At 43.9% G+C, this 19,591-nt stretch overlaps 1 protein-coding gene across 3 annotated transcripts in view; it reads left to right on the plus strand.

Annotated features, from left to right (window-relative positions):
* The window catches only part of LOC121548651 (MAM domain-containing glycosylphosphatidylinositol anchor protein 2-like), a 321,553-nt gene extending 304,279 nt beyond the window's left edge, over positions 1-17,274 (plus strand). For all 3 annotated transcript variants that reach the window (XM_045210138.1, XM_045210139.1, XM_041860170.2), the window contains exons 16-18: positions 14,250-14,380; positions 14,518-14,617; positions 16,222-17,274. In XM_045210138.1, the coding sequence (XP_045066073.1) occupies positions 14,250-14,380; positions 14,518-14,617; positions 16,222-16,310 (320 nt within the window). In that variant the 3' untranslated portion in view covers positions 16,311-17,274. The remainder of the gene's footprint in view (positions 1-14,249; positions 14,381-14,517; positions 14,618-16,221) is intronic.
* The last annotated feature ends 2,317 nt before the right edge of the window (positions 17,275-19,591 follow it).

Here is a 19,591-nt window from a genome sequence, read left to right on the forward strand (position 1 = left end):
GGAGACATCACTACACTATCTACAGTACAGTACAGGAGACATCACTACACTATCTACAGTACAGTACAGGAGACATCACTACACTATCTACAGTACAGGAGACATCACTAAACTATTGTGATGTCACGAGAGGCTGTGTCCTGGAGGGACGTTACATCCCCCTGAGGTGGCTGCAAACCCAGACAGCTATGGCTCCATCTGCTGGTATGGTCGGGAACTCCAACCCTCTATGGCCAATCTTCCCACGCAGCTGAAACCAATGAGGGGCTGATGAGCTGAAGGTTTGGGAAGGGAAGAGACACAGTCTCCAACCTGGGCTCTCTGGAGGACAAGAGTGCTGCACGTCCACTTCCATGAGGAATATAAGGATTTGGAGATACTTACCTTTGGGAAATACTCACCTTTGGATATATGCACCTGTGGAAATACGTGAGAGACATTTGGAAGGACTTTTTGCTGGGTTGGCCACTAGCTGCAACGTGGAATACAGTAAGACTGGGGAAAAGTTATTTGAGCGAGGGAGAGTTATGATTTTGGATGTGGAAGAGACATCCCTGAACGGTTAACCCTTAAAGAGCCACCAGAGAACAGAATTGTGTTATACTTTCGTTAGTTTCCCAAGACCTATAATAAAATCCTTGTTTTGTTTGAACCTTGTCTCCTTGCACTACTTGAGCAATCCCGCTGAAAGCTGTGTAGCCTCTCGTGACGTCACAGATGGTGGAGAATACGGGCACGCTCAAGCGTTAATAGTGCATGTCAGAGGAGGATACCGAAGGTTTGATCACCCAGTTTTCCAAGTTGGCCGTAGGCTCCCCGCCCGACTGAAATGGAGGACATATTGAAAGCCCTTGTTGCTGGCCAGCAAGCCCAGATGCAAGCAAACGTGGCTCTCTTGGAGGAGCAAAAGAAAGCCAACCTTCTGAAGGCAGAGGAATTGCAGTTGCAGAGACAGAGGGTTGTCCAAAATACCCGCCCAATAAAGGCAAGTGACTTTATATCTAAGATGGGAGCTACCGATGACATTGAGGCATACCTGCATGCATTTGAGGCCACGGCCACTAGGGGAAGCCTGGCCCAAGCAACAGTGGGTTGGTCTGTTAGCCCCCTTTCTAACCGGGGAATCGCTGAATGCTGTCCGGGACCTGGGCCCTGACCAGGTTACTGACTATGATGCCCTGAAGTCTGAGATCCTCAGCAGATATGGACTCACAAAGTTTGGTATGGCCCAGCGCTTTCACAGCTGGACCTTCCAACCAGACCAACCTCCTCGGGCGCAGATGCATGAACTTGTCCGAATCGCAAGGAAATGGCTGGATCCGCAGAGGAATACAGCAGCGGCGGTGGTGGAGGCCGTTGTGGTGGATCGTTACCTACGCGCCCTGCCTTATGAGGCAAAACGGTTCATCAGTCAACAGGCCTTGACCACGGCTGATCTGACCGTGGAAGCTGTGGAAAAGTACCAGGCCACAGCGGAGATGCTGAATGCTTCCCGAAAAGACCCCAGGAGTGCGGCCCCACCACAAATGGGAAGAACCCGTCCAAAGGACCCCAAGGTCTCGAACCCAGCCACGTCAGGACTTATCCCGGCTCCAGGGGGAGCCAGAAACCAGGCGGGTCCAAGAAGAGTATACCAGGAGGGGGGAAACTCGACAGTGTTACCGGTGTGGGGAGATGGGACATATCTCCTGGCAGTGTGGGAAACCAGCCGAGGAACCAATGCCCACTGCGGAGTCCTCCAGCTCAGCACCCACACACCGTTTTGCCTCGCTCTTGGGAGTCGTAGATGGCGGCCCAGATCGACCCCCCACCTGCCCGGTAACTGTGAATCACCATGATGTGGAGGCCTTACTGGATTCTGGTAGCCGGGCCACCCTGGTGCGTAAGGATTTGGTGGGCCCAACGTGTCTGACCCCGGGAAAGTCCTCCCAGTTTCCTGTGTCCATGGGGACACCAGAGAATACCCCATTACTGAACTTACAATGACCAGCACACGGGGAACCATACACACGACGGCGGGGGTGGTTGATTCCCTCCCCGTCCCTGTCCTAATTGGACGAGACTGCCCAGCCTTTTACCCACTCTGGAGAGAGTCTCAGGAGAGGATAACCCGAGTACCTCGGAAACGGAGAGGCAAGACTCATCCTGGGAAGGCTCCGGTGCAATCCTCCGAATTACTCACTCCCGCCCGGGCTCTGATAGGGATGGCAGGTGCCCAGACCGACACAGAGACGGAGCTACAGAATCTGGACAAAGAACTGTCTGGTCTGAAGGGGACCGCTGAGAGGTATCGTTTGTTAAAGCAACAGTTAGACATGAAGACAGAAGAGTTAGATATCCTCCAGGCTAAACTCCAACAGAGCTCCTTCCCTAAGCAACAGGAGGAGCTGGAGAGGCTGCGCAGGACCATCGAGGAGTGTGAGGAGACCCTGCGCAGTAGTAAGGAGGTCCAGAAGAAGGCAGAGGAGAAGTACAAGGTGTTGGAGAACAAGATGAAGAATGCGGAGGCAGAGAGAGAGAAGGAACTGAAAGCTGCTCAACAGAAGCTAAACTCTGCTAAAACCAAGGCTGATGCGTTCAGTAAGAAACTCAAGGAGAGACAACAGGAGGCTGAGTCCCTGGTCCTAGAGTTGGAGGAGTTGAAGAGAGAGCAGTCTGGCAAGCACCACGGCAATGCGGACGCCCTCTCCCGGCGTGATGCCTTCTTCGCTGCCTTTACCCCGACGAGGACGTCGGTCCCGAGGAGGGGGATGTGTGATGTCACGAGAGGCTGTGTCCTGGAGGGACGTTACATCCCCCTGAGGTGGCTGCAAACCCAGACAGCTATGGCTCCATCTGCTGGTATGGTCGGGAACTCCAACCCTCTATGGCCAATCTTCCCACGCAGCTGAAACCAATGAGGGGCTGATGAGCTGAAGGTTTGGGAAGGGAAGAGACACAGTCTCCAACCTGGGCTCTCTGGAGGACAAGAGTGCTGCACGTCCACTTCCATGAGGAATATAAGGATTTGGAGATACTTACCTTTGGGAAATACTCACCTTTGGATATATGCACCTGTGGAAATACGTGAGAGACATTTGGAAGGACTTTTTGCTGGGTTGGCCACTAGCTGCAACGTGGAATACAGTAAGACTGGGGAAAAGTTATTTGAGCGAGGGAGAGTTATGATTTTGGATGTGGAAGAGACATCCCTGAACGGTTAACCCTTAAAGAGCCACCAGAGAACAGAATTGTGTTATACTTTCGTTAGTTTCCCAAGACCTATAATAAAATCCTTGTTTTGTTTGAACCTTGTCTCCTTGCACTACTTGAGCAATCCCGCTGAAAGCTGTGTAGCCTCTCGTGACGTCACACTATCTACAGTACAGGAGACATCCCTAAACTATCTACAGTACAGGAGACATCACTACACTATCTACAGTACAGGAGACATCACTACACTATCTACAGTACAGTACAGGAGACATCACTACACTATCTACAGTACAGGAGACATCACTAAACTATCTACAGTACAGGAGACATCACTACACTATCTACAGTACAGTACAGGAGACATCACTACACTATCTACAGTACAGGAGACATCCCTAAACTATCTACAGTACAGTACAGGAGACATCACTACACTATCTACAGTACAGTACAGGAGACATCACTACACTATCTACAGTACAGTACAGGAGACATCACTACACTATCTACAGTACAGTACAGGAGACATCACTACACTATCTACAGTACAGTACAGGAGACATCACTAAACTATCTACAGTACAGGAGACATCACTACACTATCTACAGTACGGGAGACATCACTACACTATCTACAGTACAGTACAGGAGACATCACTAAACTATCTACAGTACAGTACAGGAAACATCACTAAACTATCTACAGTACAGGATACATCACTACACTATCTACAGTACAGGAGACATCACTACACTATCTACAGTACAGGAGACATCACTACACTATCTACAGTACAGTACAGGAGACATCACTAAACTATCTACAGTACAGTACAGGAGACATCACTACACTATCTACAGTACAGGAGACATCACTAAACTATCTACAGTACAGGAGACATCACTACACTATCTACAGTACAGGAGACATCACTACACTATCTACAGTACAGGAGACATCACTAAACTATCTACAGTACAGGAGACATCCCTAAACTATCTACAGTACAGGAGACATCACTACACTATATACAGTACAGTATAGGAGACATCACTAAACTATCTACAGTACAGGAGACATGCCTAAACTATCTACAGTACAGGAGACATCACTACACTATCTACAGTACAGGAGACATCACTACACTATCTACAGTACAGTACAGGAGACATCCCTAAACTATCTACAGTACAGTACAGGAGACATCACTACACTATCTACAGTACAGGAGACATCACTACACTATCTACAGTACAGTACAGGAGCCATCACTACACTATCTACAGTACAGTACAGGAGACATCACTACACTATCTACAGTACAGGAGACATCACTACACTATCTACAGTACAGTACAGGAGACATCCCTAAACTATCTACAGTACAGTACAGGAGACATCACTACACTATCTACAGTACAGTACAGGAGACATCACTAAACTATCTACAGTACAGTACAGGAGACATCACTAAACTATCTACAGTACAGGAGACATCACTACACGATCTACAGTACAGTACAGGAGACCTCACTACACTATCTACAGTACAGGAGACATCACTAAACTATCTACAGTACAGGAGACATCACTACACTATCTACAGTACAGGAGACATCACTACACTATCTACAGTACAGGAGACATCACTACACTATCTACAGTACAGGAGACATCACTACACTATCTACAGTACAGGAGACATCACTACACTATCTACAGTACAGTACAGGAGACATCACTAAACTATCTACAGTACAGGAGACATCACTAAACTATCTACAGTACAGTACAGGAGACATCACTACACTATCTACAGTACAGTACAGGAGACATCACTAAACTATCTACAGTACAGGAGACATCCCTAAACTATCTACAGTACAGTACAGGAGACATCACTACACTATCTACAGTACAGTACAGGAGCCATCACTACACTATCTACAGTACAGTACAGGAGACATCACTAAACTATCTACAGTACAGGAGACATCACTACACGATCTACAGTACAGTACAGGAGACCTCACTACACTATCTACAGTACAGGAGACATCACTAAACTATCTACAGTACAGGAGACATCACTACACTATCTACAGTACAGGAGACATCACTACACTATCTACAGTACAGGAGACATCACTAAACTATCTACAGTACAGGAGACATCACTACACTATCTACAGTACAGGAGACATCACTACACTATCTACAGTACAGGAGACATCACTACACTATCTACAGTACAGGAGACATCACTACACTATCTACAGTACAGTACAGGAGACATCACTAAACTATCTACAGTACAGGAGACATCACTACACTATCTACAGTACAGTACAGGAGACATCACTACACTATCTACAGTACAGTACAGGAGACATCACTAAACTATCTACAGTACAGGAGACATCACTAAACTATCTACAGTACAGTACAGGAGACATCACTACACTATCTACAGTACAGTACAGGAGACATCACTAAACTATCTACAGTACAGGATACATCACTACACTATCTACAGTACAGTACAGGAGACATCACTACACTATCTACAGTACAGTACAGGAGACATCCCTAAACTATCTACAGTACAGGAGACATCACTACACTATCTACAGTACATTAGACGTCACTAAACTATCTACAGTACAGGAGACATCACTACACTATCTACAGTACAGGAGACATCACTACACTATCTACAGTACAGTACAGGAGACATCACTAAACTATCTACAGTACAGGAGACATCACTACACTATCTACAGTACAGTACAGGAGACATCACTACACTATCTACAGTACAGTACAGGAGACATCACTACACTATCTACAGTACAGTACAGGAGACATCACTAAACTATCTACAGTACAGGAGACATCCCTAAACTATCTACAGTACAGTACAGGAGACATCACTACACTATCTACAGTACAGTACAGGAGACATCACTACACTATCTACAGTACAGTACAGGAGACATCACTACACTATCTACAGTACAGGAGACATCACTAAACTATCTACAGTACAGTACAGGAGACATCACTACACTATCTACAGTACAGTACAGGAGACATCACTAAACTATCTACAGTACAGGAGACATCACTACACGATCTACAGTACAGTACAGGAGACCTCACTACACTATCTACAGTACAGGAGACATCACTAAACTATCTACAGTACAGGAGACATCACTACACTATCTACAGTACAGGAGACATCACTACACTATCTACAGTACAGGAGACATCACTACACTATCTACAGTACAGGAGACATCACTACACTATCTACAGTACAGGAGACATCACTACACTATCTACAGTACAGTACAGGAGACATCACTAAACTATCTACAGTACAGGAGACATCACTAAACTATCTACAGTACAGTACAGGAGACATCACTACACTATCTACAGTACAGTACAGGAGACATCACTAAACTATCTACAGTACAGGAGACATCCCTAAACTATCTACAGTACAGTACAGGAGACATCACTACACTATCTACAGTACAGTACAGGAGACATCACTACACTATCTACAGTACAGTACAGGAGACATCACTAAACTATCTACAGTACAGGAGACATCACTACACGATCTACAGTACAGTACAGGAGACCTCACTACACTATCTACAGTACAGGAGACATCACTAAACTATCTACAGTACAGGAGACATCACTACACTATCTACAGTACAGGAGACATCACTACACTATCTACAGTACAGGAGACATCACTAAACTATCTACAGTACAGGAGACATCACTACACTATCTACAGTACAGGAGACATCACTACACTATCTACAGTACAGGAGACATCACTACACTATCTACAGTACAGGAGACATCACTACACTATCTACAGTACAGTACAGGAGACATCACTAAACTATCTACAGTACAGGAGACATCACTACACTATCTACAGTACAGTACAGGAGACATCACTACACTATCTACAGTACAGTACAGGAGACATCACTAAACTATCTACAGTACAGGAGACATCACTAAACTATCTACAGTACAGTACAGGAGACATCACTACACTATCTACAGTACAGTACAGGAGACATCACTAAACTATCTACAGTACAGGATACATCACTACACTATCTACAGTACAGTACAGGAGACATCACTACACTATCTACAGTACAGTACAGGAGACATCCCTAAACTATCTACAGTACAGGAGACATCACTACACTATCTACAGTACATTAGACGTCACTAAACTATCTACAGTACAAGAGACATCACTACACTATCTACAGTACAGGAGACATCACTACACTATCTACAGTACAGTACAGGAGACATCACTAAACTATCTACAGTACAGGAGACATCACTACACTATCTACAGTACAGTACAGGAGACATCACTACACTATCTACAGTACAGTACAGGAGACATCACTACAGTATCTACAGTACAGTACAGGAGACATCACTAAACTATCTACAGTACAGGAGACATCCCTAAACTATCTACAGTACAGTACAGGAGACATCACTACACTATCTACAGTACAGTACAGGAGACATCACTACACTATCTACAGTACAGTACAGGAGACATCACTACACTATCTACAGTACAGGAGACATCACTAAACTATCTACAGTACAGGAGACATCCCTAAACTATCTACAGTACAGGAGACATCACTACACTATCTACAGTACAGGAGACATCACTACACTATCTACAGTACAGTACAGGAGACATCACTACACTATCTACAGTACAGGAGACATCACTAAACTATCTACAGTACAGGAGACATCACTACACTATCTACAGTACAGTACAGGAGACATCACTACACTATCTACAGTACAGGAATTATCCCTAAACTATCTACAGTACAGTACAGGAGACATCACTACACTATCTACAGTACAGTACAGGAGACATCACTACACTATCTACAGTACAGTACAGGAGACATCACTAGACTATCTACAGTACAGTACAGGAGACATCACTACACTATCTACAGTACAGTACAGGAGACATCACTAAACTATCTACAGTACAGGAGACATCACTATACTATCTACAGTACGGGAGACATCACTACACTATCTACAGTACAGTACAGGAGACATCACTAAACTATCTACAGTACAGTACAGGAGACATCACTAAACTATCTACAGTACAGGAGACATCACTACACTATCTACAGTACAGGAGACATCACTACACTATCTACAGTACAGGAGACATCACTACACTATCTACAGTACAGTACAGGAGACATCACTAAACTATCTACAGTACAGTACAGGAGACATCACTACACTATCTACAGTACAGGAGACATCACTAAACTATCTACAGTACAGGAGACATCACTACACTATCTACAGTACAGGAGACATCACTACACTATCTACAGTACAGGAGACATCACTAAACTATCTACAGTACAGGAGACATCCCTAAACTATCTACAGTACAGGAGACATCACTACACTATATACAGTACAGTATAGGAGACATCACTAAACTATCTACAGTACAGGAGACATGCCTAAACTATCTACAGTACAGGAGACATCACTACACTATCTACAGTACAGGAGACATCACTACACTATCTACAGTACAGTACAGGAGACATCCCTAAACTATCTACAGTACAGTACAGTACAGGAGACATCACTACACTATCTACAGTACAGGAGACATCACTACACTATCTACAGTACAGTACAGGAGACATCGCTACACTATCTACAGTACAGTACAGGAGACATCACTACACTATCTACAGTACATGAGACATCACTACACTATCTACAGTACAGTACAGGAGACATCCCTAAACTATCTACAGTACAGTACAGGAGACATCACTACACTATCTACAGTACAGTACAGGAGACATCACTACACTATCTACAGTACAGTACAGGAGACATCACTAAACTATCTACAGTACAGGAGACATCACTACACGATCTACAGTACAGTACAGGAGACCTCACTACACTATCTACAGTACAGGAGACATCACTAAACTATCTACAGTACAGGAGACATCACTACACTATCTACAGTACAGGAGACATCACTACACTATCTACAGTACAGGAGACATCACTACACTATCTACAGTACAGGAGACATCACTAAACTATCTACAGTACAGGAGACATCCCTAAACTATCTACAGTACAGTACAGGAGACATCACTAAACTATCTACAGTACAGGAGACATCACTACACTATCTACAGTACAGGAGACATCATTACACTATCTACAGTACAGGAGACATCACTACACTATCTACAGTACAGGAGACATCACTACACTATCTACAGTACAGTACAGGAGACATCACTACACTATCTACAGTACAGTACAGTATAGGACGTTCAAAGACACTGTCAGCCAGGCTGAGGCTAGCTCAGCAAGATCCCGCTCCTCTGTCATATAAAATAATTCAACACACCCTTCCTCCTCTCCTCTCCTCTCCTCTCCTCTCCTCTCCTCTCCTCTCCTCTCCTCTCCTCTCCTCTCCTCTCCTCTCCTCTCCTCTCCTCTTCCACCACCTTCCCTTCCTCCCTCCTCCCCACCTCCCTCCATCCTCAGCAAGATACCTCGCCCTCTCCTCCAATGTAAAACACTTCAACACATCCTCCCCCCTTCTTCCCTCCCCTTCCTTCCCTCCCTCTCTCCTCTGTCATGTAATACACTTAAACACATGACCAAGCCCTTCGGCCTACTACAAGGGGCCAGTTGGCAGTTTTTCTGGCAACTATACTGCTATAATTATTCTGTAATTAAAGTGTCTAATAACAATAAGACCAGATTATTTATCGGGCCTACATTTTATTGGCCCACTGGGGTGGCTTTTCTCTGCTGGTTATCTATAACCTTGTTTGATGTGTTACACATTCAGGATTTGTATATTGTAGAACGTGAACATGTGTTTTTGGGGTTGGCTGTTCTCTTTATCGTAGAAAATGAACATGTGTTTTTGGGGGCATCTGTTCTAATTGTTGTAGAAAGAGGGAGGGAAAGGTTTTGTTGCAGTCAGTGTCATCATCTCACAGTATTACGGACCATCAAAGTTGCTAGTCCAGCATAGTAGTGTAACTGAGCCTACACATTGGACCTGTGAATGGCAGGCTTTTTACACCATATAGGAGGGAATAGTCTGCAGAGCAGCTGGAATGTTCAGTTGAGTTGTAATTTAGTTATAAGGAACACGTCAGCTTTCAACTGGTGCTGCTCATTTGAATTCCAACCCATTCACAATGCATATGAATCATTGAAAGTATTGACTTAAAGTTGTTGGTTTGTAAGGATCGGACCCTTTTTTCAAAATTTAGCCTAAAATGACATACCCAAATCTAACTGCCTGTAGCTCAGGACCTAAAGCAAGGATATGCATATTCTTGATACCATTTGAAAGGAAACACTTTGAAGTTTGTGGAAATGTGAAATTAATATAGGAGAATATAACACATTAGATCTGGTAAAAGATAATACAAACAAACAAACATGCGTTTTTTTTGTTTGTTTTGTTCGGTCATCTTTGAAATGCAAGAGAATGGCCACAATATAAGGTTGCAGTTAGAGAACATACAAAAATGATATGGTAATACAAAATGTAAGTTTACACACTCCCAGGAATGTCTTACATGATGGATCATTAGCTTATACACTAACTTTCACACGTCTAGATGGCCGGGCGGGGTGGGTGTGGAGCCAGAGACAGCAGGGGTTCAAACTGTAGAACCCAGTTCCTACATTTGAATATAAAAATTGATTTTATCAAACAAAACTATGCTACATTTTATCTCTGGGGCCCTTAGGATGACAAATCAGAGCAAGATTACTGAATGTAAGTACATTATTTACCTTCAGAGGGGAATGTATCAAACCAGTTGCCGTGATAGTTTTTGTTGTTGTTGTGCACTCTCCTCAAACAATAGCATGGTATTTTTTCACTGTACTAGCTACTGTAAATTGGACAGTGCAGTTAGATTAACAATAATTTAAGCTTTCTGCCCATATAAGACATATCTATGTCCTGGAAAGTTTGCTGTTACTTACAACACTCATGCTAATCACATTAGCACACGTTAGCTCAACCGTCCTGTATATGGGACACCGATCCCATAGAGGTTAAACAAGAACTCTCTTCATTTATCGGCCTATAGTTATAATTAAACTTTATTATTACGTTTTGAGAATAATTCATTGTCACTTGCCAGAATTTTGGAATTAATAAATGTATCAATTCATACGACCCCCAGTTAACCTTTGCCTCCGCTCACCGCCAAGCTTCTGCTCAGAATGCTGACATGGATTTGGAATTTAGAATGCAGAAGGCGGAAATGAATTTTAAGTGCATTTTTTAACTCTCAAATAAAATCCCCCTGAAGACACCAGTTAGAAACTCTTAAACTGACATTAAGATCAAGTTATGTGCTCCGTTAAGCGCTCAATATTGACAAGTTGGGAGTTTATGCAGCATTTAAAGGTCACACTTTATTTGGATAGTCCGGATAGTCCATCTGTAGATGCTACAAACTATCTGTTGATAAGCAACTGCTTGCTAAGGTTAGGGTTAGGGCTAGGTTAAGAATAAGGGTTAGGGTAAGGGTTACGTTTAGGATAAGGATTAAGGTTAGGGTTAGGGCTAGGGTTAGTAGATAGTTAGTTGAAATGTTACTAATAGCCAGTAGATAGTCTATAGAACATCTACAGATGGACTATCCAAATAAAGTGCTACCCATTTAAATGCCCAGTGCAGTCAAAATACAGTTTTGCCTGTGTTTTGAATCATATTGTACAACAGCTGATGAAACTAACACTTTAAAAGTGTGAAAAATGTGATCAGTGATATTTCCTGATAGCTACTGGTTGAAATACAATGTACACAGGATCTTCTAATCAGAAGGTTTTGCATGGGTGGAGCTTGCCTGGTGTAATCACCAGATGGTATACGTTAATAGACCATTAACAAAGAGAGTTTCAAACCTCTCTGCCAATAACAGCTCGTTTTCAGAATCCATCCCTCCCATTAGTCCCCTCCAATTAGGTCCCTCACTCAGACCACTCGCAGACAGTCCTAGCAAAGTTCTTGCTTGAGAAATATTTTTGTTGCTTTTTGACCATTTAAATGGAAGAATATTACTGATTGATTCAAAAAAGAATTACAGTATTTCATTCATGCTCACAGTTGACAAGACTGAATTATGCAGAATGCACAGTTACATTTAGATAATATAGTTACTAAATTCAGTTAAAAAGGTCCTAGCTTACAAGAAATTATAGTTTAAAAAGTCACATTTGGTTATTCAAAAGTCTGATGGTAGTGGCTATGGTAGAACTTTTCAGCCAATTTTCCTTGCCTTGATGCTGGACAGTTGGTTCTGGTTGCGGAGATAGGAGATCATGGAGAAGCTGGTCAGGTTGGTGCATCATGTCTCTGACCAATCTTACTGCTCCTTGCTCTCTCTGTGACTGTAGTGGTGGAAGGGTCAGTGGAATGTCTCTGTTTTTTGTTATTATCTTGCTTGCCCTTTTCTGTATCGTATCTAACGCAGCTTGCTGCTTCTTGCTATTACAGTAATTACAGTAATGTACTTAATTGTGACCCAGAAATGATTTGATATTGAGAAAAGAACGGCTGCATTGGGCCTTTAAATGCATTGCCTCCTAATAGCAACTCATGATGTGGGTTTAATTGTGGTGTAGATTATGGCTCAATTGGTTGAAGCATGGGACTAGCACATTAAAATCTTATTTTATCCTTATTTTACCAGGTAAGTTGACTGAGAACAGATTCTCATTTAATGAGCCAATTGAAGCTGGGGATGATTAGGTGGCCATGATTTTATGAGGGCCAGATTTAGGATTTTGCCAGGACACCGGGGTTAACACCCCTACTCTTACGATAAGTGCTATGGGATCTTTCGTGACCACCCGTTTAACGTCCCATCCGAGAGGCGCCACCTTACACAGGGCAATGTCTCCAATCACGAAAGGGTTAGCTGTAAGTCACTTGGGATAAAAGTATCTGCTAAATGACCATATTAGCCATATTAAGCCAGGGTTTCCAAAACTAGGGGTCGCAACCCCATGTAGGGTCGCGACCCCATGTAGGGTCACCTGATTTGAAAATGGGGTCGCAAAAGAACATTTGCGCTTGGTTCATAGAACCTGGGATTAAGTCAGTAACCTCCAGTAGCCGCTAGATGCGGTTGTAATAAACAGAGCGGCTTCGGTTCTCTGTCTACAAATGTGGCTCTATCTTTTGAATGGTTTAAGCTACTAAATATTATGACCCCATCACTGAAATATAAGACTCTCAGGAACACGTACGTAAGTACTGTTTCCTTCTACTATGCCCACAAGCCGTTAGAACCGAGTGGGCAAGACCAAGCACTAAATCAGACTGGGGGGGAAATGAGGTTCTTTTCTACACAGAAGATCATACAACATTATTGCCTGATGATCTTCTGAATCCAATACCTTTCTGATGCATTTCAGTCATTTCAAACCATACGGTCTTCAGATTCAAATGCTGTCAGAAATACTGTCAGACTGATTTGTAATAGACTGTCATAGCCCAAATTAAAAAGTAAACATTGGCTGTAGATTATATACATGGTGGGGTCGCAAAAAAATATTTATATCAAAATGGGGCCGTGGGCCTAAATAGTTTGGGAACCCCTGGTCTAAGCATTTGTTGGAAAAAAAAACATATCCTGATCCATACTGTGATATGGTATCGCTCAAAGCCCTTAAGATGACTATTGGCAGCATTTGACTTTCTGAACCTCTCTGATCGTGTCTGGCCATATCTAACCGTGTGGTCTCTTTCCTCTGCAGGGACCCTGAAAAGCTTGCTGCAATATTACATTATGGAGATGATTATTGGCAACACTTGTGGCGGCTCTGACCCTGACCGTTTGTCACCGTCTCTGGCTGTGTTTGACCGCGTGTGACCGTGTGGTCTCTCTCTCCTCTGTAGGGACCCTGAACGCGCTCCTGAGACAGAAGGGTCAGGCAGCGACAGAGGGGCCCACCTGGTCGCTGAGCGGTAACCAAGGCGACCACTGGAAACAGGCCAAAGTTAGCATCCACCCAACCGCTTCTTTCCAGGTGAGTAAGACCTTGTGTGATTGGACGATTCGGGAGTCAGTCAGGGGAAGAATCCCAACTTAGTCTATGTCTATAACAGCAATATCTCTCTCCATTTCTCTCTCTCCCTCCATCTCTCGCTTTTTCTCCCACCTCAGGTGGTGCTGGAGGGTATCCGAGGTCCTGGCATTGAGGGGGACATCGCAATTGATGATGTCACCCTAGAGGAGGGAGAGTGTAGAGATATACCAGCCATTAGTGAGTACAAAAACATTGGAGGACTTTATCCCTAGTTGCTCATCTAAAGATGGTGATGGATAAGATAAGGGTTTGGGAGAGGGTAAGATCATCTTAGACGTGTGCCTAGGGTTGCTTTTTGCTGCACCTGCGATAACATTAGCAAAACTGTGTATGTGACCAATACACTTCGATTTGATTTGAGATGCTTATCTAAGGTCAGTTATCAAGTCAGTTAAGATTTTGGGGAAGACAAAGTAAGCTGGTTGTAGATCTGTTCTCTCTCTCTCTCTCTCTCTCTCTCTCTCTCTCTCTCTCTCTCTCTCTCTCTCTCTCTCTCTCTCTCTCTCTCTCTCTCTCTCTCTCTCTCTCTCTCTCTCTCTCTCTCTCTCTGAGGGCCACTTCAAACCGGCCGCTATAGTGTCTCTCTAGAAAGAAAAAAAAGTGTGTTTGGGGACGGGGGGGGGACGGGGGGGACGTTGCCATAGCAACGGGGCTGTAATCACATGAATGATAGCAGTCCTGAACGGAGCGACGGAACAAGCAACAGTCCGCGGGGAGGTGAGCACTGTAATTGCAGACAAGGAGGAACAAACAGAGAGAGCAAAAATAGAAAAGCCGGACAGGTAATGGCCTGCAATTGACGAGGCGGCCATATTGACAAGATAGGAGGAGGAGAAGGAGGACTCACTGCAGGAGGGAGAGGAAGTCTGATTAAAGTCTGCTTCTAAAGGGACCGGTTAGACACACACACACACACACACACACACACACACACACACACACTCGCTCACACACACTCTCTCTCTCACACACACACACACACACACCACACACTCCTGGGAAATAAACTTGTTAGTTTGAATTTGATTTTAAGATAACAGATTGAAGGAGGGTTGATAGATATTTCTGGGAATTGAATAAAGGGAATCACTTGTGAACAATTTTAACGGACCTCTCTACAAAATGTGATATTGCTTTTTTGTCAAATGAATACATTCCTACTTACTTACTTGTTCTCACAATACCTGTGTTACTTAACTGGAAAAGGAAACTGTGAAACCGTTTTAAATTAATTACATGATCAAACTTTTAGCTGCAGCTATGAATAAGATTTTGAGCATAACTGGTCACTATTTCAACATCTACTATGTAAAACAAAAAAATAACAATGTCTAGCATATTTCCAGTTACAATAGCCAGGATTAATATCTTAATAAACTAAAGTAAACTAAACAATATCCAGTCAAGTCCAACAGATCTAATGGCAGGAGTTTCAGACAGTGTGTATTTGTCTGCAGTGTATCTGGCTCCATTATCATTCAGATCAGTTTAATCACTTCATTAGTAGTTAAGGAGTTAGTCACCCAGGTCGAGGACAGACTCTGACTCTCTCCATGCATTATGGATTTACCATCTCTCAACATGAATATTAGATAATCCTGACTGCCACCATGGAAACAGCATGTGTTTTAATGAAAGTTCTTCTAATGTATCATTTTAACTAAGAATGACTGGATATTATTTATGGAGATATTTTTGGGAGGAAACAGATTTCAGGGTCATGATGACGTCAAATGTTGTTGAACGTCTTTTAATTCTAACTCTGTCTCCGCCCCTTTCAGATCTCAGATCCGCTGCCCCGTCTACGTCTGCCCATATATGGCTGCTGAGTGTCACCTTGGCGATGACCTTCCTGTGGGGTCAAAGGTGACCTTTCCCTGCGTCATCTGGCGGAGGCGAACGGCCCGACCCGGTCTCGGCCCCAACCTCGGCCCTGGCGTCTGTGTTATTGTAACCTCAGCATCCAATCACCAAAGATTCATGCATTCAGAAGGCGGCGGCGAGGGGATCCAAACACAGACCACCACGAGGGACGAAAATCTATGAAACAGATGAAAAAAATGAAAAAAATACCACATAAAAAGTAATAATAAAATAAGATCCGCTAATGTTTTTAAAGAGACAACTTTTCCAGAAAATTGCTTCCCAAGCGCAGGATTGTGAGCACTTTTACGAGCGCGAAGCAAAGCCAGGTGTTGCGACGCCTGGATTTTAATGAGTGTTCACAAGCGCAGCGGGATAACTATTTGTAAAGCACAAGGGCAATTTTGCCAGTCAGTTAGGAAACTTTAATTAAAAGGTAAGTGGGAAATGAGACATTGGTGACTTTTTGAAGAACAAAATGACTTTTCCACAGCTTAAAAAAACACATGGAATCGAAGCTTTTCTCTGTCTGTCTTATCTTTTTGGAGTTGCACCTGATACACATCATGGACAATTTTCACTCTGCCCAGCCACCCTGACCTTCACACCTTGACATGTCGCTCTCTCTCGACTTGGTGCTGTGCTGTAGAAAACAGAAACTCGGACAACGTTTAGTTATCTATCCCAGCTCTCGCTCCCCTCTTACCCAGTAGCTGCCTAAGTATTTCACAACACTGTCCTCACCAGTCCAAGTAGCCAACAGAGGGTATATGAGGCCAAGTAAGCAGGCCCCAGGCAGACCCCAGACAGGCCCCAGGCAGACCCCAGGCAGACCCCAGGCAGGCCCCAGGCAGACCCCAGACAGGCCCCAGGCAGACCCCAGGCAGGCTCCAGGCAGACCCCAGGCAGGCTCCAGACTCATGGTCTGTAGGTTAGTTGGAGAAGAGGGGTAGGAGAGAGAGTTGAAGAGGGGTGGGGCATAGAGGTGGAGAGGGGTAGGAGAGAGAGTTGAAGAGGGGTGGGTTGGAGGGTGGAGTGGGGTAGGAGAAAGTTGAAGAGGGGTGGGTTAGAGGGTGGAGTGGGGTAGGAGAAAGTTGAAGAGGGGTGGGTTAGAGGGTGGAGTCGGGTAGGAGAAAGAGTTGAAGAGGGGTGGGTTAGAGGGTGGAGTCGGGTAGGAGAAAGAGTTGAAGAGGGGTGGGGTAGAGAGGTGGAGAGGGGTAGGAGAAAGAGTTGAAGAGGGGTGGGTTGGAGGGTGGAGTGGGGTAGGAGAAAGAGTTGAAGAGGGGTGGGTTAGAGGGTGGAGTCGGGTAGGAGAAAGAGTTGAAGAGGGGTGGGGTAGAGAGGTGGAGTGGGGTAGGAGAAAGAGTTAAAGAGGGGTGGGTTAGAGGGTGGAGTCGGGTAGGAGAATGTTGAAGAGGGGTGGGGCAGAGAGGTGGAGAGGGTTGGGGAAGAGAGGTGGAGGAAGGGCTTTGGGGTTAGGACAGATGACGTGTATAGGGAGGTGGAGGTCCGTAGCAGTCAGAGAGAGGTGGGTAGAGATGGACAGACAGACCGACAAACAGACAGTTGAAGGTCCAAGGCTAGGTGGAGGGCAGAGGGGAAAGGAGTGGAGGGGAGGAGTGGAGGGGAGGAGTGGAGGATGGAGAGCAAAATGGAAGGGTGGAAGACAAATGAGAAGAGAGGTGTCTCTGGTCTACACCAGCTAGCCGGTCGACGCCTGCAGCTGAGGAACAGAAGCCACTTTCTGCCATGAAACAAAGTGCCTTCAGATCACAAACACAGAACAGACCGAACTGTGAGCCTGGATGATAACACCAAACACACCTATGATGATGATAATGATGGTGATGTTTCCACTGATGGGCTATTTTCTACATGTTTCTTTTGCCCCACAAGTGCTGGTGGGAGGCACGCTTGCTCAGAGGGATTCAGTTGAAGTTGTGTGAGTGTGTGTGTGTTTTAGGGCAAGCTGGGGGAAAGTCAGGCAGACCGGAGGGCTTTGGTCCCAGGACTATTGCAAGTCGTCACAAACCAGGCAGTTGTGGCCATTTCAATAAAGGAGTTAGTGAAAATGGAGAGGAGGGGTAAAAGCGGTGGACTACAAAGGGAGGAGGGGCTGTGGAGCTTCTCAGAAAGACAGTTAGAAAACACATACTGTATGAGGACAAAGACAGTCGATTGATCGCCTCGCTGTTTCAGAAAGAGTCTCCATCCCAGCCGAACTGACTTTTTTAAAGAAAAGAACAGAACTATTAATGAGTAAAACATTGTGTTGTACAGGGAGTAGAGTAGGAGATGCCGACTGAAGGCTCGACATTAGATGGAATACTGTAAGCCTCGCCGCCCCACACACCTCCACCATTTATATCAAACAATGTGAGAGAAAAATATGAATAATGATCATAATAATGATATTTTATTACTCTAGCGAGAATGTTTCTCTGCTTTTACACAAACTGTGAAGATTGACTGTGGAAGATCAACCTGAGACCCTCCATTACCTTAACCAGCTGGTTTTTAAAAAAGACTAAAAGAAATTGAGAAAGATTCCGTACATTGTTGGTTATGAAGAGAAAACAAAAACGTTTTGAGGACTTGGTCTTGTTTCTTATATTTTTCTGTTGGGAAAATGATCTGACTTTTAACTTCCTTTTATCTTCTTGTTGTCTCCCTTGCATTGCTGAAGTATCAAAACCCGACGATGGAAACATAAGACGTTAAACCTATTTGGTAATTGTATAACTTGTAAATGTAAAGAAGCTCTATTATAAAGGTTTATGATCAGTGTTTTATGTTGGAGAACTGGAAGCACAACATATAAGGTCTCAACATATAAAATGCAGTATATATGCACCTATATGTGACCTGCTCACACAAAGTCAGGCTTATAGACTCCGAGAAACATATTACACAATCATCAATAATAAATAACTTACGTTGACATTCATACAGTGTTACCCATCCAAAGACATGAATGCAAATTCTGTGAAAAACTACCAGTCATAGATCATCAATAATTAAACTTACGAGACAATTATGGCCAACGAATTTGGTTGTTATTGAGTTGTAATTTGGTTGGTAATGTGACTTTTGATGCAGAAAACGTTTTGTGATGCAAAGACAAAGTACTAGAAACATAAGCCTGGTTTGGTCCGAGCGGGTCGTGTACGTGTGTGAGCATATGCAGTGTACAATAGGTGTGATAAGAAACAGATACATGTCAACTAAATAAAATACCATACATAAAACAAAACAGAGCAGAATGAGAGGCAGCCGTTATAAAGCATT

Source organism: Coregonus clupeaformis, chromosome 33 (genome assembly GCF_020615455.1).
Source record: "Coregonus clupeaformis isolate EN_2021a chromosome 33, ASM2061545v1, whole genome shotgun sequence".
Classification (NCBI taxonomy): Eukaryota; Metazoa; Chordata; class Actinopteri; order Salmoniformes; family Salmonidae; genus Coregonus; species Coregonus clupeaformis.